The sequence below is a fragment of the Lepidochelys kempii genome, chromosome 13, assembly GCF_965140285.1.
Source record: "Lepidochelys kempii isolate rLepKem1 chromosome 13, rLepKem1.hap1, whole genome shotgun sequence".
Classification (NCBI taxonomy): Eukaryota; Metazoa; Chordata; order Testudines; family Cheloniidae; genus Lepidochelys; species Lepidochelys kempii.
In genome coordinates, this window is record NC_136392.1 from 25,019,802 (window position 1) to 25,046,317 (window position 26,516).

At 41.4% G+C, this 26,516-nt stretch overlaps 2 protein-coding genes across 13 annotated transcripts in view; both read right to left on the reverse strand.

Moving 5' to 3' along the window:
• Positions 1-771: 771 nt before the first annotated feature.
• Positions 772-21,679, reverse strand: IFT52 (intraflagellar transport 52). 5 transcript variants are annotated; one of them, XM_073309808.1, is made up of 14 exons: positions 21,586-21,679; positions 19,812-19,936; positions 18,953-19,040; positions 18,528-18,657; positions 17,706-17,781; positions 17,547-17,618; positions 16,366-16,492; positions 9,516-9,602; positions 8,230-8,298; positions 5,850-6,004; positions 5,322-5,409; positions 2,475-2,583; positions 1,682-1,827; positions 772-1,120 (listed from the first exon to the last, which is right to left on the reverse strand). In XM_073309808.1, the coding sequence occupies exons 1-14, from the start codon at positions 21,601-21,603 to the stop codon at positions 1,073-1,075; spliced, it is 1,338 nt and encodes a 445-aa protein (XP_073165909.1). In that variant the 5' UTR covers positions 21,604-21,679; the 3' UTR covers positions 772-1,072. The 5 variants fall into 5 exon arrangements, with proteins under 5 accessions (XP_073165909.1, XP_073165911.1, XP_073165910.1 ...); XM_073309810.1 differs by lacking the exon at positions 21,586-21,679 and having other exon boundaries at positions 19,736-19,820; XM_073309809.1 differs by lacking the exons at positions 18,953-19,040; positions 21,586-21,679 and having other exon boundaries at positions 19,812-19,919.
• Positions 21,680-22,348: 669 nt separating this feature from the next.
• The window catches only part of SGK2 (serum/glucocorticoid regulated kinase 2), a 35,630-nt gene continuing 31,462 nt past the window's right edge, over positions 22,349-26,516 (reverse strand). For 7 of the 8 annotated variants that reach the window (XM_073309818.2, XM_073309819.2, XM_073309824.2 and 4 more), the window contains 4 exons: positions 26,179-26,274; positions 25,584-25,739; positions 24,749-24,838; positions 22,349-24,214 (listed from right to left, as the gene is read on the reverse strand). In XM_073309818.2, coding sequence (XP_073165919.1) covers positions 24,047-24,214; positions 24,749-24,838; positions 25,584-25,739; positions 26,179-26,274 — 510 coding nt within the window. In that variant the 3' untranslated portion in view covers positions 22,349-24,046. The remainder of the gene's footprint in view (positions 24,215-24,748; positions 24,839-25,583; positions 25,740-26,178; positions 26,275-26,516) is intronic. The other variant, XM_073309822.2, reaches the window with a different exon arrangement.

Below are 26,516 nucleotides of genomic sequence, written 5' to 3' on the forward strand. Positions count from 1 at the left end.
CGCCGATCGCTCTCCCATCAACTCCTGTACTCCGCCAGATGGAGAAGAGTAAGGGCTCCCGTCGATATCATGTAGTGGTACACTGATCTAAGCTAAGCTATGCTGATTTGAGTTACGCTATTCATGTAACCCAAATTGCGTAGCTTAGATTGAATTTCCCCTGTAGTGTAGACAATGCCTCACGGTTGCAGTAAGCAGGTGGTAAATAGCCCATGGATAGAATAAATCCAAGCAAAAAGTATGGTGTGGCTTTCTGGTTTTGAAAAAACACCTTACACTGTAGGCATTGTGTGAAAATGTTCCTTTTGAATTCTATGTATTCTTCCACATGGCTGCCCCTACCTTCTAAATTTACATGGTGCCTTACACTTTACAAAGACTGATCCACAAAGAATCTTCTTATCTTTGCCTAAGTATACTCCTTTCCCTCTATTTGGAAGCTCATCCTTTTCCTCTGTAGTGACAAACCTACTTCTCTTGACTGTCAATCAGGAGGCAGCCACAGGGTGAGAGATTAGCATATGAGTTTCAGTCCCAATTCTACTTATAGCTACATACTCTGCTCTCCAGCACACACACAAAAATAAATAAATCACAGATGAGTGGCCTCTCTTCTACTATGCAATTAAAAAACAAGCATCTGTAAAACAAACATTTTATACTCAAACAAATTCTGCAAGCATTAGAGACAGGAAAATAAATACCAGAGACCGAAGTAGGGTTTGGAATGAAATATTTTCTTAACATAAGAATATTTCATAAATTACAGAATTATAGCTCCAATACAAAAATAGAAACAAGATTAAATATGGAATGTGTGTTACATAAAAAGCTTTTGAAAATTATTGCCACTTACAAGGCAAACCCTAATTTGGCATTAAAAAAAAAAAGTACCAGTTTAAGACTTTATACATATTTACAACACCCAAAGGTTCAAAGAGAATTGCTGAGGCAATGTCAACCAATATATTGAATAAACAAGTAGAAAAATAATTTACACTGAGGGAGGTACAATAAATGTTTTTGCTAAGAAGGTCAGTCGGTCTCTCCCTCTGACAGGAAAATCCAGTGCTCAGTAACCATTCTGGAATCCAGCTTCACTTGTGTCAATATCATGTTCCTTTACAGGGGTGGGGAGAAGAAAGGACAATATACAGTAAAAGTTATACACTTAAAAACAAAACAAAACCCTTCACCTTTAAAATGTACTTTTACTGATGTAAACCTGGAAGCCCTATTAATGAAACAGCTGATCAGAAGGGAGGCGCTCACAATTGACCCAGCAGCCCTAAACTTTGTAGCACCATCAGGAATGCTCTATTCTCAGTTACTGAGACCCAGAGCCTCAAAAGTATTTAGGCTCCCAACTCCCACTGAAATCAAAAGCAGTTAGGAGCCTAAATACCTTTGAAGATCTGGTTCTAACAGACTATAGTGACCTGGCTGGAGGCCCAAGCCATGAAGACAGAGTACCTTGAGTTGCAAGGAGGGAGAGAGAGACAGAGACACAGTAGGGCATGCAGTAAGCAGCAGAAGGGGGTATCAGATCTGAATGAAGCTAATCCCCCGACGCAGCCACAAAGAGCCGCCCTTTGCTGTGAGTAGAGCACCCCATGACAGAGGGTCATACCTAACATCATACTTTCCATACATTAGCTGTTCTGCTATTAAAACAATGTACCTGATTCAACTTCTTGAACTCCACCACTTGGAAGAAGATGTGCTCCAAGATATGCTTGGCATCTTGCTGCTCCTTTGGGAGTTTGTTTGTTACCCCTAAGATATCACCACATTTTCTGACATAAAACTCCAGGTCGTCTTCAGTACCTAACAAGGACGCACAGAGTGAGGGAGACAAATCACACACACACACACACTCTCTCTCTCACACTCACGGAAATCATTCATGCATAAAGACATGGACCAGAAAGCAGAAGCAAAATGAGAGACCCATTAATATCAAATCAGCTGCAGTCCCACTACTGAGATTCACTGCAGGATCAGGGATTCTGACTGGCCCCACTAGATCCTGATACTGAACACTTTAAAGTATTTTTTAGAGTAATGTCCATCACAAATTAGTGAGAGGAATCTAGGATCCTTTAACATGTATGGGTCCAAGAATCATATTCTAGTGACCACAGCATTGGAAGTCATTCTGGACAATGACTGGAGAGGAAGGCAGGAGACTCAGAAAAAGAAGAGTCACTCTGCTATTAACATTTTGATCTACAACATGTCATGCATGTGAGAAGGATATTTTCCATGGACCTGATTTCCAGAGATACTGAGAACCCCTAACCCTAGATGAAATCAATGTGAAGCTGTAGGGGCACCGTACATCTGAAAATCAGGCCCTATATTCCTACTGCAGCTAAAATGTGTCAAGTTATTTTGCTAAAGTTTTTCTCAAAAGAATGGGACTTCTGTATAAATATGAATGTAATCCAACTTCAGAAGTTTGCCTTGCTTACATTTGTTTGTAATCTGTGCAAGACGAGCTTTCTCAGAGGAGAACGTTTCATCTAAGTCAAACAGGTCCAGACTGGGCGGAGGTAATTCTCTGAAAGCAGGTGGGAAAACCTACAAGAGAAGATTTAATGTATTTTACTGTCAAGTGTTTTCCTTACATGCTATAGAAAGCTAGGAGATAGCTTTCAACTTGGATATCAGTAGAGCCTTTTGAAAATCTATGATAAGCCAAAACTCCACAATAAACTGAACACATTTCAAAACTTCATTTGTATTTCATATAGAGCTGTCGATTAATTGCAGTTAACTCGCACAAGTTAATTTTTTTGACTTAATCACGATTCATCGCAGTTTTAATCACACTGTTAAAAGAATACAGATTGAAATTTATTAAATATTTTTGGATTTTTTTCCTACATTTTCAAATATGTTTATTTCAATTACAACACAGAATACAAAGTGTACAGTGCTCACCTTATTTTTTATAACAAATATTTGCACTGTAAAAATGATAATAGTATTTTGCAATTCACCTCATACAAGTACTGTAGTGCAATCTTTATCGTGAAAGTGCAACTTATAAACGTAGAAATATTTGTGTTACATAACTGCACTCAAAAACGAAACCATTATAAATCTTTAGAGCCTGTAAGTCCAGTCGGTCTTACTTCTTGTTCAGCCAATTGCTCAGACAAACAAGTTTGTTTACATTTGCAGGAGATAAGGCTGCCCGCTTTTTGTTTACTGTGTCATCTGAAAGTGAGAACAGGATTTTGCATGGCACCGTTGTAGCTGGCGTCGCAAGGTATTTACATGCCAGATGCGCTAAAGATTCAATATGTTCCTTCATGCTTCAATCACCATTCCATAGGACATGCGTCCATGCTGATGATGGGTTTTGCTCAATAATGATCCAAAGCAGTACAGACCAACACGTGTTCATTTTCATCATCTGAGTCAGATGCTACCAGCAGAAGGTTGATTTTCTTTTTTGGTGGTTAGGGTTCTGTAGTTTCTGCATCAGAGTATTGTTCTTTTAAGATTTCTGAAAGCATGCTTCACACCTCACCCCTTTCAGATTTTGGAAGGCACTTCAGATTCTTAAACCTTGAGTCGAGTGCTGTAGCTATCTTTAGAAATCTCACATTGGTACCTTCTTTGTGTATTGTCAAATCTTCAGCAAAAGTGTTCTTAAAAATGACCTACAGGTGCTGGGTCATCATCCAAGACTACTATAACATGAAATATATGGCAGAATGTGAGTAAAACAGCTGGGAACATACAATTCTCCACTAAGGAGTTCCATCACAAATTTAATTAATGCGGTTTTTTTTAATGAATGTCATCAGCATGGAAGCATGTCCTCTGGATTGGTGGCCGAAGCATGAAGGGGCATACGAATGTTTAGCAATATTTGGCATGTACCTTGCAATGCTGGCTACAAAAGTGTTATGCGCACACCTGTTCTCACTTTTAGGTAACACTGTGAACAAGAAGCGGGCAGCATTATCTCCTGCAAATGTAAACAAACTTATTTGTCTGAACTATTGGCTGAACAAGAAGTAGGACCGAGTAGACCTGTTGGCTCTAAAGATTTATAATTGTTTTATTTTTGAATGCAGTTATTTTTTGTACATAATTCTACATTTGTAAGTTCAACTTTCACGATGAAGAGGTTGCACTACAGTACTTGTATTAGGCGAATTGAAAAAATACTATTTCTTTTGCTTTTTTTACAGTGCAAATATTTGTAGTCAGAAATAAATATAAAGTGAGCGCTGTACACTTTGTATTCTGTGTTGTAACTGAAATCAATATATTTGAAAATGTAGAAAACATCCACAAATATTTAAGTAAATGGTATTGTTAAAGTTATATCTCATAATATATAAGTAGTAGTAGTAGTAGTGTTTAAATTTTTTTTTTAATTGCGTGGTTAATCATGGTTAATTTTTTTAAATCGCTTGACAGCCCTAATTTCATAAAAATAACTAGATAGTCTACATATTGCCTAGGAACAAGCATGCCAGCACCTCTCCTTTTTCCCATTTCATTTTATTCTCTTAGTTGTTTTCTTTTTTAAACCAATTAAAACCAAGGACAAGAACTAGATCCTCTTCTGGCCTGGTTATTCCTATATAGGGGCCAAGAAACAGCTAGAGTCTGAATGTGCAGTTTCTATCGCATTCTTCTACTCAAGGCTTGTAAAAGATGTGTGTCTGCCCACCTCCACCCCCTTTCTACAGTCAAAGTAGCATGGGGTTCAGTCTCCAAAGCCTGTGATTCCTCGCAACTGCAGGAACAGCTCTGATGTGAGCTCAGCAAGGATAGAATAGCTCTGGTTGCTCCGCTGCCTCCTTGTGGGAGCCCTAACGAGAGCAGGATGGGAGCCTGACTACCTCTGCCTGAACCTAGGGAAAGAGTTAAGATACTGACTGTGGCCCCAGGACCTTTCTGAAATAACATTTGGCCTTCACACTAAAAACACTGGGCACCGCTGGCTCAGAGCAACATAAAGCAGCTACGGAGACTTGTGGAAACACTAGATGTATGGAGCATTTTAACATCTTCAGGATATAGTGGGTTCTGCTGGCAGCTGTCTCAGTTTGCTTATCCTGTGTGCACTTAAGGGGTTTCATTGTTTTCAGTCACATAATCTGACTGAACACACATTCATAAGACCATAAAGAGTGCTACTTCATAAAAGGCATGTACTAAGGCACTCAAATGGTTCTACCGTTTCTGTCTCTTCCATATAGTTCTTTACAATAAAGATAGAATCCACCTTGTAACATGAACCTATGCCTCTCAGGGGTCAGTAAGGAGCTCAGTCAGGTAAGATTACTCACAGCTGGCTGGAGTGCAGGTAGTGGAGTCTCAAACTGAGGCTGAATGAGCTGGAGAGGTTCATGTTTCACATTCAGCTGTTCATAAGATCTACAATCAAGAAAAAGGCACAGTCTGAGGAGATACATTGTCTGTTTACACTTGCATGTGTAAGATACAGACTGTGAATTTGAATTTGCCCAGGACACCAAGGTTAACACCCTATTTGTGAAAATATGTCATGGGTTCTTTTATGACCACACTTACACAGTAACTTTGATCTCTGCAACAACTACAAAGCAACTGCTTCTAAAAAATGGACAAGCACTCACTACAATGCAGATAGATTGCTCAGCTTTTCTGTTTGTAACCTATGGCATGTTTAAATCCAAGTGTCCTAGGGTGAAAGTTCAGGGTATGCATCTAATCGGCATCTTACAAGATTACATTAAGGAAGTGAAAGTGTTTCCTTCAGTATAGGTATGCTTCCAAACACACCAAGAGGAAATGCAGAATAAGACCAAACACACAAACACTTCATAGTTGCTAACTTGATAACTTTAGGGAGGGAGGTTGTATCCAGCTGATAAATTGACATATCAAAAAGCGTTGTGAAATCTCGTGGGTTCTCGTCTCCCTCTTGTAGACACACTCGTAGTCGCTCAGACAGCGTGGCTATATCCGGAAGCATCGTATAGTCTGAAATCTGAACACAATGACACTGCTATGAGTAAGGGGAACTACCTCAAATACGCTCCTCCTACTTTGCACTTCACTTAAAAAAAAAATCATTTTTTCTAGATGAGATAACTTCAGTTTACACTTTTTCCCTCCCAAGACTCTTCACAATGCAGGTCACTATACTTTGTTAAGAATGTCACAGAGAACTATTTAGTTTCATGTGAAAAGAAAGTGAACACGAGCGCCAGCTTGCCTGCTGCAGGTGGAAGCTAGGGTGCCAGGCCAGTCGGTCGGCTGTCCCTGTGGCCCCGGCTAGGCGCAGGGGCGATCAGAGAAGCTCTGAATCTGTGTGTGCCTACCCCCAACCGCAGCCAATGGGAGCTGCGGGGGCGGTGCCTGCAGGTGCACCACTGGCAGCGCGCACCATGCATAGCTGCCTGGCCACATCGTGGCCGCTTCCGGGAGCGGCACGGGGCCAGGGTGGGGGGGGATCCTGCCTTAGCCCTACTGCGCCACCAACTGAGAGCTGCCTGAGGAAAGCAGCACCCAGCCGGAGCCCACACCCCTCCCTGCACCCCTACCCCTGGCCCCAGCCCTGAGCACCAACCCACTCCCAAAGAATGTACACCCACCCCAAACCCCCTGCCATGAGCCCCCTCCCACACCCTAACTCCCTTCCAGAGCCTGCACCCCAACCCCCTGGGGAAAGGATTGTGCCCAGACTAGGAAGGTGTCCAGTCTGAGAAAGAAATTTATTGAAGCATCTCTAAGGATGAGATTTTACCTGTATTCAGTTGTATTACTGTATTAGGTTTAGATTTGCGTGTTTCGTTTTACTGTACTTGGTAATTCACTTTGTTCTGTCTGTTACTACTTGGAACCACTTAAATCCTACTTTCTATATTTAATAAAATCAATTTTTACTTATTAATTAACCCAGAATACGTATTAATACTTGGGGGTACAAACAGCTATGCGTATCTCTCTATCAGTGTTATAGAGGGCGAACAATTTATGAGTTTACCCTGTATAAGCTTTATACAAAGTAAAACGGATTTATATAGGGTTTGGACCCCATTGGGAGTTGGGCATCTGAGTGTTAAAGACAGGAACACTTCTGTAAGCTGCTTTCAATTGAGCCTACAGCTGTTAGGGGACATGGTTCAGACCTGGGTCTGGGTTTGCAGCAGGCTAGTGGGTCTGGCTCAGACCAGGCAGGGCACTGAAGTCCTAAGCTGACTGGGCAGGAAAGCAGGGTCAGAAGTAGTCTTGGCATATCAGGTGGCAGTCCCAAAGGGGTTTCTGTGATCCAACCCATCACAGAAACCAGTGGCAAATAGGATGCAAACACGTCCATGACTGACATTTTATGATGAATAACTACCCAAATACGGCAGAAAATCCTAATCTACAAGTGGCAAAAACGCCATGGATATCTCCAAAATTCCCCTGAAAACAGTTTCAGTTTTTGAGACCTTGAAGTTCATTCACTACAACATCTGGATGCAATACCAACAAAAGCCACATTAGAAGGTACATTAAAATACTGTTTGTTCTTACATCTCTCTCTAAAATGTTGAACATTTGAGTTCAGGATCCAAACTCAAATATCTAGGTAAACGCTCGTCCAGAACATCAGGGTTAGCATCCATGCTGATGTCTCAAAGAGCGCAGATAATGAGGACTGAATCTTGATCTGTGAGACTCCAGATTATGGGGGTTTAAGTAAGACTATAACTGGATTTTAATGTCTTCTAGTTATTTTCAATCAGTGGCAATTGACACATTATTACTCAACAACAAAAACATTTAACAAAATGCCCTGCTAGAGAGAGATTTGACTTGCCAGATTGCAGTCTGAAGAGACTTTCTAAACCTGAAAATTAAACAAAACTCTTAAGGCAGGGGAAGTCAATTATTTTTTGTCAAGGTCCAAATTTCTTGATTAAAGTATAGTCATGGTCCAGACTCCAGAGAAAATAAAATAATAATAATGATAATATGTAAATGAAAAGATTTAGGGGTCCCTTCAAAAGCATCCGGTGATCAGGATTTGGCCTGCTTGTCTGCCTATTTACTACCCTGTCCTAAGGGATCTGTAATAAGAACAGGTTTCAGAGTAACATCCGTGTATCTGTAATAAGAACATAGATACAGCCTTGAACTATGGGGTGCTAGGCAGGTACTTCTGTAATTCTGGTCCTAGTGGATTAAAACATTATTAGCTATCACACGATGCATGTCTCTTACCTCAGGGTCCTCTGCATCAATCTGATTTAAATGGATGTCCGTGGTTGTGAGCCACTGGAAAATCACATCCTGTGGATCCACAGATGCATGTTAATTTTTTTGGAGTGCCCGAATAATTTACTGTAATGCTAAAACACTTTAAAATTCCTTGTCAAATCCACCCGTTGGAAGAGATGACGTAAATATGAAAGAGCCGGATAAAACAACAAAGAATATCAGGGGGAGAAAAACGGTAATATTAAGAGTATTTGTATTACTTACCAAAGCAACAAAAACATGGCAAGGAGTGCACTTTATAATGGATGCAGGTCAATTGCAAGGCAAGAGGATGAAAACAATTCAGTTCATCCACCTGAATAACGTGGGCTGTCTGAAGTTCATAAGTGTTCTTGAAAAATGCAATAATGGGTAAATGATTGCTGAATTGTACTTTTAGGGGGAATACTTGAACAGTAGAGATTGCTAGCTACTGGACTTGGGCAAGGACTATGGGGACAAACTGGCAAGTGCAACTCAACTGAGTTGCGTTAACTTAGAGAGGTTAATTTGGCCTTATGTTTTTAACATGTATTTGTATAGCAATGCAAATCATGACAGTCCTTTATCAGCCAGTCAGAATACTCCTTTCATAATATTTGTTTTAAAAAGGAAAAAATGTATAGAGAGGTGCACGAAGCTCAAGATGCAGTTACAAATCAGCCTACAAAAGAAGTCATGTTACAAAGAAACACATACAGAAACTGAAAGAACATGTAGACACAAATTGCCTAATAATCTGGATCAAGTAGAACAGTTATCTAGGGCTAGAACAATTATTGTAATACCAAAATTCTCTAACCCCCTCCCCTTTTTTTTTAAATAAACAGACAGGGATGGTAATACATACCAACTTTTGTGAAGCACTTTGTGATATTTAAACAAAAGGAGCTGTAAGTGCAAAATATTATTGTGTTGCCACATTTCTAGCTGTGACAAATTTCAACTATTTAATGACCAAGAAAACCCTACTGCATATTTTAAACACACACACACAAACAATCATGGTCAAGAGAGCAGAAGCAGTAAAAAGCTTTCCAGAATTCCGCTTTGCAATATACAGAGTTAGGTGCTCAACTGCTATCAGTGCCTTTGAAAATCTCTCTCACTATTTCAATGCCAAGTCTGGTTCTCCATCCCCCAACTATTTCATAGTGATGCTAGTATCTGTGCTCTGGGAACAAACTACAAGGGTTGGGTGTGTTTGTGAATGCTATGAAAAGACTAATGATAATTTTAAAAAAGTCTACCATGATCTTGCCATTTTCTTCTTTATCCAAATATTGGTCACTGAACATGTGGCAAGATCCCAACACTGCCATTTTTCCACCTTGGTTCTGTCAACAAAGTTAACATATAAAAAAAGTCAGATCCCAAACATTCAGGGGATTTCATACCATGCTCTAAACTATTACATTATTTTAATTAGAGGGAAATGGGAACTTTGGAACAAGAAGTAGGTATGACAACTTGCAAGAGGACAATCTGTTGAACGTGTAGCATTAGTATAAAATAAATGCATTATTTTAGAAGATTTATTCTTTTATTAAGATTACCTTAGAAGAAGTGCTCTGTATGAATGGGATTGGAGGGCTATTTCATGGGCATTCCACAAAGCAGAGCAACAAATAAGATTACATCAACAATAAGCAAATTGTATGTATTTTATTGTAGTTTTTGACTCTTTAAAAAAAACAAACCTACTCATCAATAGGAGCAAGAAAGATAAGATCTTAACTGAGATTAATACATAGGTGCGCATGAGATTAGTTCTCTTAAGTAATTCAGAGTCAGTACCTGCAAAAGTAAGGCATGCATGCAAGTCAACATAGCTTTCAAAGCCCCAGGCTAGCTAACAAAACAAAGGCATAGCAATTTTTGCTGTTTATAAGTAGAGTTACAAAAAATGCAGACAATTATATTTTAATTAGCTGAATTAAAAATGTCATATAAAGAATTATGTAAAAGGACACCCTTCCCCCAAAGAAATAGTAAGTTTTCAAGACAGCACAACAACCAATAATATTTCTTGTGGGCACCAAGATAAAAATTCATAGCAAATAATGTAACCATAAAAACTGCTGTTGTAAAGAACTTGAACTTGCTTCAAACAGGGTTCCAGTTTACTTGTATTGATCAAAGGATAAACATAATGGTAAATTTCTGAGTATGAATGGAATGCTTGTACTTTCTATTTAGCTCCTACTTGGCAAATGACCCCAGGAAAGGAAACAACCTAAAGCAAGTGACTTTTATCGCCTAACACATCCTCAGCTGTTACTGTTTCACAGAATCATAGAAATGTAGGGATAGAAGGAACCTTAAGAGGTCATCTAGTCCAGTCCTTCGTGCAAGACCAAGTACACTAGATCATTGTGACAGACTGTACCCCATGTACATTCTTTTTACAAAACCATTTTGTACAAAGTATACCTTGTGAGGTATCACTTGAAAACTCAATCTGCTGAACATTATTGTCCTGGTAAAATGTGTGGCAACACTGTATGTAAATTTATAAGATTCTACTGTATAATATTGCTGTGCCAAGTTCCAAAGTTAGAAAAACAGGCCCAAACCAGTTTTTCAGACACAAAAGACATACTGACACCCTGGCCAAGAATCAGCATAATCAAATGGACTATCGTGGGCTATCAACTGATTAAGAAGCCATTCTTTGGCCGGAAGAAGGGTAAGAACGAGAACTTTACATATTGGCAATAGAACAGCTGAGGGGTTTCTGGGTAAACAGACTGACTGTAACCTGAACCCCAGCTGGAGGTAATCCTCAAAGAGGGGAAAACAGTATAAGAATGAGAAACAGAGGCTTCCAAATCGACTCTCTCTACTCCACTCGTCTCTGCTCACAGCAGCAACACCTGAAGAAACACTGAACCGTAGGAGGGGTCCTGGTCTGGAGGCTTCCAGTCAATAAAGACTGTGAAGAGTACAGGGTGAGAAAAACCTTTGCTTTGAATCCATTAAGCTTGCTAAATTGGATACCAATCTGCATTTTATCTTTTATTTTACTTGTAACCCATTCTGACTTTTATGCCTCATTACTTGTAATCACTTAAAATCTATTTTTCTGTAGTTAATAAACTTGTTTTATTATTTTATCTAAACCAGTACGTGTTTGGATTGAAGTGTTGGGAATCTCCACTTGAGATAACAAGGTTTGTGAATATCATTTTCTATTAATGAAATGCATAGTCCAGTAGAGTGCTGGCCAGTAAAAGATGCACATTTCTGGGAGAAGATCTGGGACTGAGAAGTTGCTGGCATCGCTCTGTATGTAATTCATGAGTGACTGGACGCAGCATTCAAGTAATTCAGTTGGAACGGATTTTACATGTTAGAGGCTGTGTGTGCAAGTGGTTGCTCTACCAGCGAAGCAGTATAAAAGGCATGCCAGGTTAGAGATTTGAGAGGACACAACGGTTCAACAGTTCAAATTGTACTCTCAGGAATGTCACAATCTTCCTTGACAGGTGCTTGTCTAACCGGTTCTTTAAAATCTATAATGATGAGGATTCTACAACCTCCCTCGGAAGTCTATTCCAGTGCTTAACTATCTTTATAGTTAGATTTTCCAAATATCTAACCTAAAGCTCCCTTGCTACAGATTAGGCAATGACTTCTTGTGCTACCTTCAGTTGACATGGAAAACAATTGATCACCGTCCTTTTTATAACAGCTCTTACCATATCTGAAGACTTATCAAGTCCTCCCTCAGTCTTCTTTTCTCAAAACTAAACATGCCCGGTTTTTTTAACCTTTTCAAATAGGTCAGGTTTTCTAAACCTTCTATCATTTTGGTTACTCTTCTCTGGACTCCCTCCACTTGGTCCAGATCTTTCTTGAAGTGTGGCGCTCAGAACTAGATACAGTACTCCAGCTAATGCCTCACCATGGCCAAGTAGAGCGGGACAGTTACCTCCCATGTCTTACATACGACACTCCTGTTAATACACCTCAGACTGATATTAGCCTTTTTTGCAACTGCTTCGTATTGATGACTCATTTTCAATTTGTGATCCACTATACCCCCAGATCCTTTTCAGCAGTACTACTGCCTAGCCAGTTATTCCCCATTTTGTACTTGTGCATTTGATTTTTCTTTCCTGAATGTAGTACTTTGCACTTAACTTTATTGAATTTCATCTCATTGAATTCAGACCAACCCTCCAATTTTCAAGGTGATTTTGAATTTTAATCCCATCCTCCAAAGTGCTTGCAACCCCTCCCAATTTGGGATCATCTTCAAATTTTATAAGCATACTCTCCATTCCAAAACCAAGGCGCTAATGAACATACTGAATAGTACCAGACCCAGGACTGACACTTGTGGGACTCCATTAGATACATCCTCCCAGTTTGACAGCAAACTATTGATAACTACTCTCTGAGTACAGTCTTTCAACAAGTTATGCACCCATCCTACAGCAATTTCATCTAGACCACATCTCCCTAACTTAATTATGAAATTAAGATGTATCGTGTCTATTGCTTCCTCCCTATCCACAAGGCCAGTAACCCTCTCAAAAGAAGGAAATTAGGTTGGTTTGGAATTATATGTTCTTGACAAATCCAAGGGGCTATTCCTTATAACCCTATTATCCTCCAGGTGCTTACAAACTGATTGTACAGTAATTTGTTCCAGTACCTTTCTAGGTATCAAAGTTAGGCTTACTGGTCTATAATTTCCTCGTCCTCTTTGTTCCCCTTTTAAAAGATAGGTACAATGTTTGCCCTTCTCCAGTCCTCTGGAACCTCACTGGTCCTCCATGAGGTCTCAAAGACAGTCCTTAATGGTTCCAAGATTGCTTCAACTAGTTCCTTAGGATCAAGCCCTGCCGACTTGAATACATCTAACTTACCTAAATACAGTGGAACCCCATTAATCCAATCTCACTGGGACAGGGGCCAGATCAGATAATCAAAAATTCAGATAATCTGCAGAATGGACAAAGAGCTTCAGCTCTGGACAGTGGGCTCCCACTGTCAGCTCCGCTGCCTGCGGCTGAAGCATCAGTTTCCCATATTCCTGTGTGTGCACACTAGTGGCTTGGTTAATACTGAGAGCCAGATAGTAGAGGCTCGAATAAAGGGGGTTCTACTGTATTCTTTAACCTGTTCTTTCCCTATTTTGGCTTATACTCCTTCTTCCTTGTTAATATTAATTGTTTTATGTATCTGGTCACAATTTACCTTTTTAGTGAAAACTGAAGCAAAATAGGAACTAAACACCGCAGCTTTCTTCATGTTGTCATTTAAGCACTCTCCTTCATCTTTGTCTTACTCCTAATGTATTTAAAGAACCTCTTCTTATTGCCTGTTATGTCCCTTATTAGATTTAACTCATTTGTGCCTTAGTCTTTCTGATTTTGCCCCTACAAGCTTGTGTTATTCTTCTGCAGTCCTCCTTAACAATATGTCGATGTTTCCACTTTGTGTAAGATTCCTTTTAGATTTTCAGGACTTTAAAGAGCTCCTGATGGAGCCATGCTGGCCTCTTACTATTCTTCATATCATTCCTTCACATTGGGATAGTTTGTTTTTGTATCTTTAAATAGCATCTTCTTGAGAAACTGCTAGCTCACCTGAACTCATCTTTCCCTTACATATTCTTCCCATGGGACCTTACCCCTGTTAAAATCTGCTTTTTTGAAGTCATTGTCCTTATTCTGCTGCTCTCACTCCTTCCTTTCCTTAGACCTGGTCTACGCTGGGGGTGGGGAGAAATCCATCTAAGTTATGCAACTTCAGCTACGTGAATAACGTAGCTGAAGTCGATGTACTTAGATCTACTTACTGTGGTGTCTTCACTGCGGTAAGTCAATGGCTGATGCTCTCCCGTCAACTCTGCCTGCGCTTCTCGCCCTGATGGAGTACCAGAGTCGATGGGAGAGCGCTTGGCGGTCAATTTATCGTGTCTAGACTAGATACGATCACTGCCTGTCGATCCAGTGGGTAGACAAACTCTTAGAAAAATGAACTCTATCACTTATCAATCACTTTCACCCAAACTGCCTTCAACTTTTAAATTCGCAGCCATTTCTTCCCTATGTGTCAGAATCAAAACTAAAATGGCTGTCCACCTGGCTGCTTCCTCCACCTTCTGAAACAAAAAGTTGTCCCCCATTCATTCCAAGAACTTATTGGAAATTTTGAATTTTGATGCATTACTTTTCCAGTGGATGTCAGGGGAATTAAAGTCCCCCATAACTACTAGGTCTGTGTTTTGGATATTTCTGTTATTTTGTTCTCAAAAAGCCTCATTTACCTCCTTTTTGATTTCCTTATTAAGCTTATCTACTGTTCTTCTATTATATATTGCTATTCTTTTCCCTACCTCACTTTTCTCAAACAGATTATATATTTTCTTTCTAATCCTTTTCTCTGCCCTGACAGAGATTCTACCATTGTCTTCAGCTTCATCCTCCAGCATTTTGTCTATAATTTCCTCCAGCTAAATAGAAAAAAAGAAAGCCTAATTAAAGATCAGTTCTATTCCCTTGACTTTCATGCTATTTTCTTATATCAAAAGGGAGATTGCCAGGGAGAGCACGTGATGAGAACTCTGATGGAAACAACATTTTCTTACCCCCTCTGAGGAAAGAAGCAGAATCTTTAGAAGATCATTGGTAATTTTGTTGAGAATCAAGGGCCAAACTTCCATATAGCCGAGGCACGCTGTTGTGCTCACAAAATATACAAGCCCTTTCACTTGTGCAGTGAAATCAGATCACACACACAAATTATGAATTAGATGGATAGGCATGCACAGTTATCTGATTTGCACATGCAATTGTTGCCTAAATAAATTTAAAAGACTGGCTTCAGATTATCAGGTTCTCATCTCACAGACAAGCATTCATTTAATTTTCTCACTATATCAAAACCAAAAGAAAACTTATACATTCAGAAATTTAGGGAAGATAACATTCACTAAAATTTAATTAAAGAGCTTTTAAAAATACATTACACATTTATGCCGTCTCCTTTGCGACAAACCTGCTAGCAGCAACTGTGTTTAAATTCACATTTCTGATCCAGTTTCCTTGGCCTGTATGGTCTAGAATTTTTTTCATCTGACAACCCTGTTAGACTTCAGTTATTAACTGATGCAACGGATTACCTAAGGGTTGGAATAACCACTTTACAGTTTAGTCCATAGCACTGGTATGTTGTTATGGTTCTCAGATAAAATATTCCTGTCCAAGGAAAGAGTGCTAGAACTCAACTAAACAGCAGTTTTGAAATGCAATTTGAACCGGCACAGTTCTGATCCACGGGGGATCAAGGCTTTATATGGACTTGATGGTTAACATATTACAGAAATGTATGTTTGTACATGTAATTTCAAAATGACCACATGTATAAACACTCGCTCCATAAATGTAAATAAGAGTGGTGGGCGAGAAAACTGTTCCGTCTATCATTGCCATGGAAGTAGGCAGGCTGCGATTTGGCAAGTGCTGCCCCAGGCTCCCCTGTCTTAAATGCGCTGGCGACCTTGTCATAATATGACTTCATGCACTTTTATTGCCTCTAATTTTTTATGGGGTCTATTTTATCCATAACATGCATCTGTAACTTTGTGCACATTTAGGGGAGGAGTCCCTACATCGCTAAGATACCAAATATAAAATTTCATGTTAACATATTAACCATTAAATGTAAGCATCACTTAGTACTTATTATGGAGAAATGTTTGCAAACTAGCAAGTACCAAACCAAAGTCAATGGCTAAGATCATGGATACAAACATCTTTTCAGTTCCAGAGTCCCTAACTCAAAATTGCCTACCTATGCAGCTGAACTGATAATGGTTACTACATGGTTACTACAATGGTGGAAAGAGAGTAAAACTGGAAATAAGAAACAAAAAGTACATAATCTTTGGTGATGATCAAACATTTTTCTTCTTTGAACTCTGTGCAATAGAGCTTTCCAGAAAAAAGAATCAAAGAATTGTCAAGCGGGCTCAAGGGCTCATAGGTGCTTTGGGAGTAGAAACAGGTGTATGTAGATCTGCCACACCATACCGTTGCATTTCTTTACTGGGGGATGGATAGCTTATTTCATGCAGTATTGTACCTTATAATGGTAAAAAGCCAGAATGGGTCTGTTGAGTGGAAAGCAGACAGATCCTGTGGACAGAACAGCCACTGCTGGTTTCATCACATTCAGTGTGGCACCAAATGGATACACAAAAGTGAGAGCCCTGCAGAAAATACAAGCGTTTCATTAGTGTCTGCTAAATTTCAGAGACTAGATTTCTTAACTTTAGATTTGTCGATGATATTCCTGATAAGTGACTGATGTTCAATTCTGCATTGTTTGTTTAGAGTTAGAGGCATGAGTAATATTAACCAAGCTGAGACTCAGATTTTCAAATGCATAATTTGGCACACGTACAAGTCATGGTCTGTGTGCATAAATCCTGACTTGTGTCAGGAACAGTGCAGGCTCACAAAAGCACACTTTTGAAATCTTGCTGACTAGAATAAGATGTGGGAATATTTCCAGAGTTTTTTATGGTTGGAATTTTCAAGAAGTTTAAGTGTAACGTTTTGGTTATCTCTCAGGTATTCCTAGATACGAGAGACAAGTAGGGGTAATTAACTCTCAAATAAATATTCTGGAACATAACTATACTAAATGTTTCTGCACTTAAATTCTTTCCTATAATGAGCACCGTAATCAGTACAGCCCCGAAATAAACCATAAGAAAGAACACAATTAGCTACAGCTGTTTGTGGAAAGGCTGATGGTTCTTCAGTATTCTTCTGCCCAGAGCAAAGTAAAGGAACTACAAGGGGAGAGAAAGAGAAAAAACCACCAAATTCTTCAAGTGTATGAGTCTCTCTGGATTAGCACCTTTCCCCCCCTTCTATTGAACTCTTCTTGCCTATGCCTAATCCACTCAATTCTATACGTCTGCAAGGTACTAAGGATGTTCACCATTTTATGTCCTTTAAGCCTTTTCAAATCCACATACAAGGTTCATTTAATCATCACAGGTCTGGACAGTAGGAATAGATGGGACTCCCTTCAGAACCCTTCATTGTTACTCAGATTGGCTGGCAAGCGTTGCTAAAGAATTCATCCATTTAGGATTGAAACTAGAGAAGCAAGAAGCGGAGACCAACAAATGAATTAGGACATCTTAACAGAAGCACTGTGTACTTCAGTCATTGCCCTGGCCCAATAATTTAACTCTTCATGACTGTACTAAATCTTTCCTTTGAAAAAGCTAGTGAAGAAAATACACTTACTGTGAGTCATTTCCACTGTTGTCTTCATCCATTATCCCAAGCACTGCTTTCCCTGCAGCTCTGCTGATTTCCCTAGAAGAGGTGGAAACACAAATCTGATTAAAGTTACATGAATTTGCAATAATGTTACTCACAGATTTAGATCCCCAAAACAATTACCTATTCAAAACTCCATTGGAGACTAAGGCTTCCTTAGGATGAAAGTACTTATAATATACATTTCTCACCACAGCATCTTAAAGAAAAAAGAAGAAATTTAAATCTTTTATGGAGGCAGTTTGTCTAGTACTTAGAACATAAGATTGAGAGTGATGAGATGTGGGTTCGATTCCTATTTTTAATGCTACAAGCCTGGGGCTTATTTGGTTCCCAGCGTAACTTGGAACAGCCTTAACCTATGGCCTCTTTTTGGACCTGCAACTTCAGGCATCAAAAGACAGTGGGAACACTTATTCCAAAATTCAGATGAAGATATGCAGACACCTAATCACCTGAAGTGCAGGCACAATCATGTGTCTACCTGCCTTCACTTGAACCTGCAATTATTTTCAAGCACAGACAGGGAGGCCAGGTTTAAAAAATAAATAAATAAAAAATCTGGTTCAACAAGTTCAAATTTTTATTGTGTGTCTTAGAGGTTTCCAAAACTATGATGAACTCAATAACACCCCGGTGCAATAAAGAGTGAACCCACTACCCAACTGCCACTAAAACATCTGAAAAATGTCTTATTTGGTGAGGACACACTGCTTATTTACACTTGGATATTGCAAGAACAGCTGAATGGAATTTTACGAGACTGCAAAAAAATTCACTGCTGGGTTGAGAATGAGTATGGAATAACTCAGCTCACAGACTATTTTTCTCTCTCCTAAAAGACAAACACTTGAGGGAAAAGAAGGCTTATAATGGAAGTGGCTTTGAAACCCTAATTTGTAATAAGAACCATACATGGTTTGCATCTACAAAAGTTCAAGTTACCATTATTGACCATGATTCCATACTCTTCTAACAAGAAGTTAATATTGGTGTCATATCGGGATTCACCACCTTCTCCCAGCATCACCAGGATATCCCCACCCTCTTCTAGATATTTCTTCAGAACCTCAAACTAAAACAATAAGATGGAAAAAAAAACAAGAACACAGTTAGAGGCGCTAAGTATAGAACTCCAAAGAACTATATGGAAATGAGGCATAAATGGTTTCAGCTACTTGCAACCAACTTGACTCTAGAAGATCAAGAAGCGTTCAAATCTAAATGTATGTAGAATAGGCTTTCCAAACAAAAATGCTATTACAGAATGTTTTGGGTCACCTTTCTTCTGTCTTCCTAGACAAATCTGGAAGCATAACTAATCTGCAAACCATTGTTGGCTTTTTTTCTTCTTTATGAATATTTCTTACCTCAGCTGCAGTGAACTTCTCTCTGGGCCCTGCTGTAATCCACAATTTTACCCCAGCTAGCTTCTCGGATGTGATCTCATCTTTTAAACTACAAATAAGTTAATAAAGAGACATATTACATTGTAATTTTAGATACAATCCACGACTGAATCCTGGGCTGCCTTTACATAAAGAACTAGGCAGAGGAACACAAAGCAAGTCACTTCAGTCAGTCACTTTACATCCGTTTACCCTGGTTTTAAATTTGATATTTTATTATCTCAAATAACTACCAATTTGAACTGATGAAGGAAAATAAGTATTCTAGAAAGACACTGTGGCAGATCCACAGCTGATGTAAATTGCTGCAGTTCAGTTGACTTCACTAGAGCTATGGCAATTTATATCAGCTGACAATCAGCTCCACTCTTATTTTTCTGTGTTTTAATTCTGATTACAGCAGGTGGGTGACCAATACCATAAACTTGATGTACAAAGGCTAGGGTTCAAATTATCTTGACATTTTTTCCTATCATTAGATATTCCATGCAGCACAGAGGAGTACACACACATTTGGAACCTCACCATTATCAGCTAAGCTCTGTCCTCTCCATTGCCACAGTACCTGAAAGTTCAAAATAAAAGTCCTCCAACACCATGCAACAGCAGAGCTACAGCTAATGCCACTGGGTAGAACCAAAGGAAATAATCCTTTTACCTTTCTATTAACATTCCCAAACATTTCTATATTATGAATTACCCCCAAAGTCAGCATTAAAATGGTCCCATCTCCAATTAGCTTACATGTAATTACTTGTTCATGTCAGTTTCAATCTTGTGCTATAAAGCATGAAAAAGAGAGCTGAAGAAAATCCCCCACCTCTGTATCTTCCATTTACTACGAAGCCTCTTCTGTAAGGACTTGTAACCACTGTTGACAGTGAAAATCTCCTTTTTGGATGCATTGAAGACTATGGTGTTCCGAAGCTCTGTCTCCATAGTGACCTCAAGAATGAAAGGAACGGAGAGAACCAAAATCAGAAAGGAAGAGCAAAAAAAGGTACTATTTCAGACCAGTCTCTGAATACGGAACGCATGCACGCAGATGCTGGCTGGCGTGGAATGTGTTGGTGCAGGAACGGAACATCTGAACTAGAAGAATTAGGCCTAAAGATGTCTTTGTTGTTGTTACTTAAAACGTTTACTGCAATTTTAAACAACATACAGACAGAAATATAAAATAAAACTAAAACCTACAAGAAACTTCCCTACACAATAAAAAGAAGAGGCAACATCCCAAGAAGCACCCAAGCTTTCTCATTTTGTTTCCTCAATATATGTAATCAAAAAGTTATATTAGATTCACTAACATTTTGTTTTGAAAAAAATCACAAAAAATAACATTAAAATGAGAGCTGCAATCTTTTATGGTTTTCAAAGAACAAATAGGACACCCCTGAGCTAAATTATTTGGACCAAGGGCCTTGTCTACTTTCTGTAAAGTAGCTACCACGCTGTTGGAATTCTATAAATAAAATAAATAACCACTACCTCTGGCCCCTCCTGGAAGTCAAGGTTGAAGCATAATCGCAGAGAATCAGACGGTTAGCTGGTTAAACTTAGGCTATGTTGACACTAGCATTTTCTGGCAAGTTTCACTATTGCACTACTAACCTGTTGCAGCAAAGGCATTTTTACCACTGAGTCACCTAACCCAGTTCAAAGCAGGTCTAAACACAGAGATAAATCTTTGGGACAACAGGGACTGTCTTTTTGCTCTGTATTTGTACAGTGCCTAGTACAATGGGGTCCTTATTCAGGGCTGGGGGTCCTAACTGCTACTGCAATATAAATAATAAAGCTATCTATCTCCATACTAGAGGGTAGCACCATGCATGCGGCGGGGGGTGAGTAGAGGGGAAGGGCATAGAGCAGGGGTGGCCAACCTGTGCATGAGCAGGAACCAGAATTTACCGATGTACATTGCTGAAGAGCCACAGTAATACATCAGCAGCAGCAGCCGCCCCTGCTCCCAGCGCCTCCCACCCACCAGTAGCCCGGCCAATCTGCACCTCACCCTCCCTTCCTTCCCACACCTCCTAATCAGCTGTTTTATGGGGAGGCAGGGGAGGGGGAGGAGCGAGGGCAGGGCAGGCTCAGGGGAGGGGGCGGGAAGAGTGGACAGGGGCAGGGCCTGTGGCAGAGCCAGGGGTTGAGCAGTGAACACACACACACACACACACCCCGGCCCATTGGAAAGCTGGGGCCGGAGTCGGTGCCTGGACCAGGAGCCGCATATTAACTTCTGAAGAGCCGCGTGTGGCTCCGGAGCCACAGGTTGGCCACCCCTGGCACAGAGCACCGGGGTGGTGCACCTTCACCTACTGTCTCCATGGGCAGCGTAGCACAGTGCGTGGTGGGGCGACCCCTGACCCACTGTCTCCGTGGGAGGGGTGGCACGCTGGCTCTGCCTGAGCGATGGGGGAGCTATGCTCTGTGCGACGGGGTGGCACAGTGCACACGGGGGTGGGCAGTTGGCGCTACCCCTTGACCTGGTGTCTCCATGGGCCTCCGCTCCACCTCCTCTGCGTGCCCCTCACAGTCCTACCCACCATCGCCCCGGGGGGAGGGGGGCGTGAACTCCCGGGCCTTACCCGCGGAGTCGCCACCATCTTCCTGCGCCCCGCCGCCGACCTCGGAGCGGTAACTAAGGGCCGCTCCTTGCCTAGCAACCGCCCTTCTGCGCACGCGCAGGGAATGAATTCAACGGAACACGCCCGCAACCAACACGGCGGCCGGAGCAGGCTTCACGTGATGACATCACGCCGGCCCCGCCCTCTCCCACCATTCCAGGGGACGGGAAAGTTGCACCTACTATTTCCTGGCACGGGGGGGGGGAGTTGGACTCTACCATTCTCGATGGGAGGGTGACGTGTGCAGGGATAGCGCCTGGGACCCACGGAGCGGCGTGGCCCCTTCACTCGCTCTGAGCGCCAGCTGCTGCGTGCAGCGCTGCTCCCGGCACCTTGCTCCCCGGGCTGCTGGAGGGGAGGGCTCGGGAGCGGGCACGGGGCCAGCGCTGGATGGGCTCCCACCCCAGGCGGTTACCCAGATCCTGCCCTTCTCACTGGGCGTGCAGCTGCTGTCCATTCCACCCCCCCCTCTTTTTGGGGGGGGGAGAGGGTGGGCTCCAATAAGCCATCACTAGGTGGTGATAGCCTCCGAGCCACAGCTGCAAGTGTGAGAGTTTTCAGTTGGTCACAGAGTCTCGGGGCGAGGGGGTGGGGGGCACCCGCTGATGCTCCAGCAAATGGACAGCTAGATAGCTCACTGAAAACCCTGGTTTTTGTCCTCCCCGCCCCCTCCCCCCCCCCCAGAAGTGCAGACAAGCTGTGGAGGTGAATAAGTTAGAGACCATTCACTTTAAAATAGGACTTTTTTTATTAATATCTTCAGTATGTACAATAAAGGTAAAATTGGGCAAGAATAAAAAAAAGTTCCCGTGCTCTTTTCAATGCAAGTATCACCAGTGCTCCAGCCTGTTACCAGAGCTTCTAGAGCAGAAGACAATATGCTCATTTGGACCAGTCTTTAGAAATCCAGGTTTTTCATGCTAACATCGTCCATGTGTGAACAAGTAGAGGAGAGTCTCAAAACACTATCAGACCTTATACCCCTTTCTCCTCCCCACAGAGACAGAATGATGAATAACATTTAAAAAACAAAAACAACCCAGACACCAGCATTTAAATTAAGGCAGAATGAATAAATTAGCCTTTAACACACACACACACCAGATTCCATTTAAATTTGGGAGCCTTTTTCAAAAAAACCTCCCACCTACATCATCTGGGCACTCAGATTGGCGGTTGCCCATGGGGTATTCAGTAGGTACTACTACATGTAGGATTTGGAGCACTTTCATAGTTGGGAGATCTGAATTCTTTAATCCTGGCGGGAAACCAGTTCTCATTCCTAGGGTGCAGAGCTCCCAGCCTGGAAGGGTGGAATGTAGTTAGTCCAACACTCAGATTATGCACAAATTTGTCAAGTGATAGCTTGAGTGAAGTGGCTATGTCAAAAAGACTCCAAACCAGATCCTTAGCTGGTGTAAATTACTGTCACTTCACTGTAGTCAACAGAGCTATGCTGATTTACACCAGCTAAGGATCTAGCCCTTCCTTTAAAAAGAAGGGAGGGAAGATATTACTAAACACACATTAGTACCGGTCAGTTACCCTTTGGCTTGTTGTTAACACACGTTACTAAGGAAAGTTCAGGGAGTTTTGCTGGATGTGCATATTTAAGTAAAGAATCCTATGCCATCTTCCCATCACAGTGACTCGTCACAGCATAAAGAAAGGCCCAGTCTACCCCTAAACCTTAGGCTGACAGAGCTATGTCACTCAGGGCTGTGAATTTTTCATACCCCTGGGAAACATAGTTAAGTCTGGTTTCAGAGGAACAGCCGTGTTAGTCTGTATTCGCAAAAAGAAAAGGAGTACTTGTGGCACCTTAGAGACTAAGCCCCAGTGTAGACAGCCCTCCCACAGAAGACATCTTTCATTGACTTAGCTCCTGTCCCTCGGAGAGGTGGATTTTACTACAGCAACAGACGAACTCCTTCCATTGCTGTGACTACACCACAGTGACGTAACCGCAGCGCTCCAGCTGAGCCACGGTAGCATTTCCAGTGCAGACATACCCGTAGTGTGAACAGATTTCCTCCTCACCGTTGATGGAGCAATCAGACAAGAGGGAGAAGACAGACTAGCTACATGTACGAGGCACAGTTACACAGACACTTCCAAAATCAGTAGGCCAGTTGTTATTGGGTAAGTGACATGTAGTGTACCGAGATGTGGTTTTGGCATGAATGCTTCTAAACATAAATAAGACCATGGAGTTAACTTCAATTCTGTAGGAGTAAAATCTCCAACTAGGACAATCAGCAGCCTCCCTGCCAGAGAAAGGGAAAAGCGTTGGGCATTACAGTGAAAGAGTTCAGGTCCATGCCAGTTAGTGTGCTTGTCCAAATTTCTTTAACAGTCATGAGCAGAGGACAGTGCCACTTTTAAAAATAAGATCATAAGTTAAAATTAGGTTTCCCCAGTCCTATTTAAAAACCTGAAAGTCCTCATCAGTCGGTGCATAAGAAAACCCTAAAAAAGCATCTGAGACACTGGAGCTGCTGGCTGCTAAGTCAGGGGTCCGGGTGATGGAGCTCGAGACCACTTCTTGGGTGAACTCTGGGTCAAAATGTCGCAGATCAGCAGGACCAGACTGAAAAAAGAAACCATATATAACATCATGTCAGATTAACAGGCCTAAGCTTTCAGGCAGGTTATTTCTTTAGACAGAACTGTTTTAGACAACTGTGACCAAACCCTTATTTTATGTTCCCACAAAAGAGACACTAGCTTACAGTTCAGGAAGTATACTTAAACAGCACTGAAGAAGATGAAGTCACCAACTAAGACAACTAGCAGTGGGGCAGGGGAAGAGGGGGAATTCTGCAACACACACGGTCTCTCTCCCCCCTCTCCTGCCCCAGAACTTGCCGACTGCATCCCCCGATAAGTGGATCAACTAGATGCGCTGAATGTACTATGGGAAGATGAGGAGGAACAGACAGGAAGAAGATGCAAGTTACTTTTAAGTTTCCAGAGGATGATGATTTCTGCCCCCCAGCCCCACAATACCCCACATCTAGAATCAGCTAGTATATTTGAACAACAGACCTTTGACCAGTGCAATCTCAGTTCCCTTCCCACTAAAATTATGCAGGGGAAACCTGCATCAGCCACCACTACTTACCACATTGGGGTTGAAGGGAGGAGTGATCCTCTTGTGATACAAGTCATCCCAGTTTATTGGGCTGAAGAACACATGATTCTTTATCTCCAGCTGTAAAGAAAGATGAAGGGGGGGAAATAATCACTCTCCCACCACCTTCCTCCTCAACCATCCCTTTTCCAACAGTCACCAAATAGGCACAGGCTCCCCGATAGTGGATGGTTGTAGCTTTACAGCTACATACAGCATGTTGGAAAAAAACAAGTTGTAATGTTCCTCATCTTGGCAGATTGGAGTATCCCCAACACAAAAGACTTCATGAGTTTACTGTATCCTGTTTATGCTACAGAAACACTACATGCTGGCAACCCAGCCCTTCCCCACACCTTTAACCCATGACAGCATAAAGTCCCCTTCGCAGGACTTAACATCCTGTGCCCAGTTCTGAACCACAGCTTCCTGTTGTGTTGCTAACATGGAGCTTTACCACCCCCCCGCCACACACACACACACACACACTCCCAAAGCCACCTCGAAGTTATATTTAGATACACCCCTGAAGAGACTGCAATTCACAAGTCACACACAAGCAATATCATGGTGCTTTAAAAAGCTGCCAAGCCAAGCCTTATAGGACACTGCAAGGAAGCTAGGGTCCAGGGCTTGAATAATGAACGTTTACCCAGAGGAAGCTTTCTTTCTGCTATGGAGAGATGTCCTCCCAGTTGACACTGAAGTCTTCCTAAGACTAAGATCAACCAATGCAGAACAGATATGAAAGAGAAGAGGGGCTCGGAGGAGGGGTGGGATTGGTTGTCTACGAAGAGAATAGGTTAGGATGGGAAACACCACGTACAAAATCCATCTTGGCCCCCAGCCTCCTCTTCTGGTCTTTGTGAAGCAGTCCCTGTAAGATACCACAAGCTGCCATGGTCTTGGTTCCTTGGATCTGGAGTGGCTGGTGTAGAATATTGTCATACATCTGAGACACATCCTGGCTGTAAAAGGGAGGCTGATAGGGAAGAGAAGAGAAAATCAGCTACATAAAACATGAGATCTGTAATGAAGCATGCAAACAATTTCACAGCTGAGAGAGACAATTCATCACATTCCATTTCTACAGGTTTCAGAGTAGCAGCCGTCTTAGTCTGTATTCACAAAAAGAAAAGGAGGACTTGTGGCACCTTAGAGACTAACAAATTTATTTGAGCATAAGCTCCATTTCTACAGTGTGTGCGAGGGAGAGAGACAGGTGAAATGCTTTCATTTCAGTAATATTAGGATGACTATTTCCACTAGTACTTTCATTTATGTTGGGACCATATATGTCATGGTACCCTATACATGGAACTACTGCTTTAGTGGCCCATAGCCTTCAAGAGGTCATGGCTTTCTTTAAGGAGAGTCTCTTTGCTCTCCACCAAGCTGCAGTGTGTGATTTTAAGACTCACCAACCCAAACAGCATCTCATAGAGGACAGCTCCCAGACACCACCAGTCTACTGTTCTGTCATAGGGTTGTTTTCTTAGCACTTCTGGGGCCAAGTACTGTGAAGAGTCAGAGAGCTTTGTTTGAGACAAGTTACAAAGGCTTCCATGACTACATATTACAGGTTGCAGTTAATTAATCTCTAAATAAATGCATTAGGGAGGTTTGGAGCTGTGATTTCCATCAGATTTTTTTTTTTAGTCGAACTTCCCCCTGCCACAAGACTGGATCTAGAGCTAAATTTTTCCTAAAGTTTGAGAAGCTCCCATCTTCCTATACGAAACTTGAGGAAGGGAGTTTT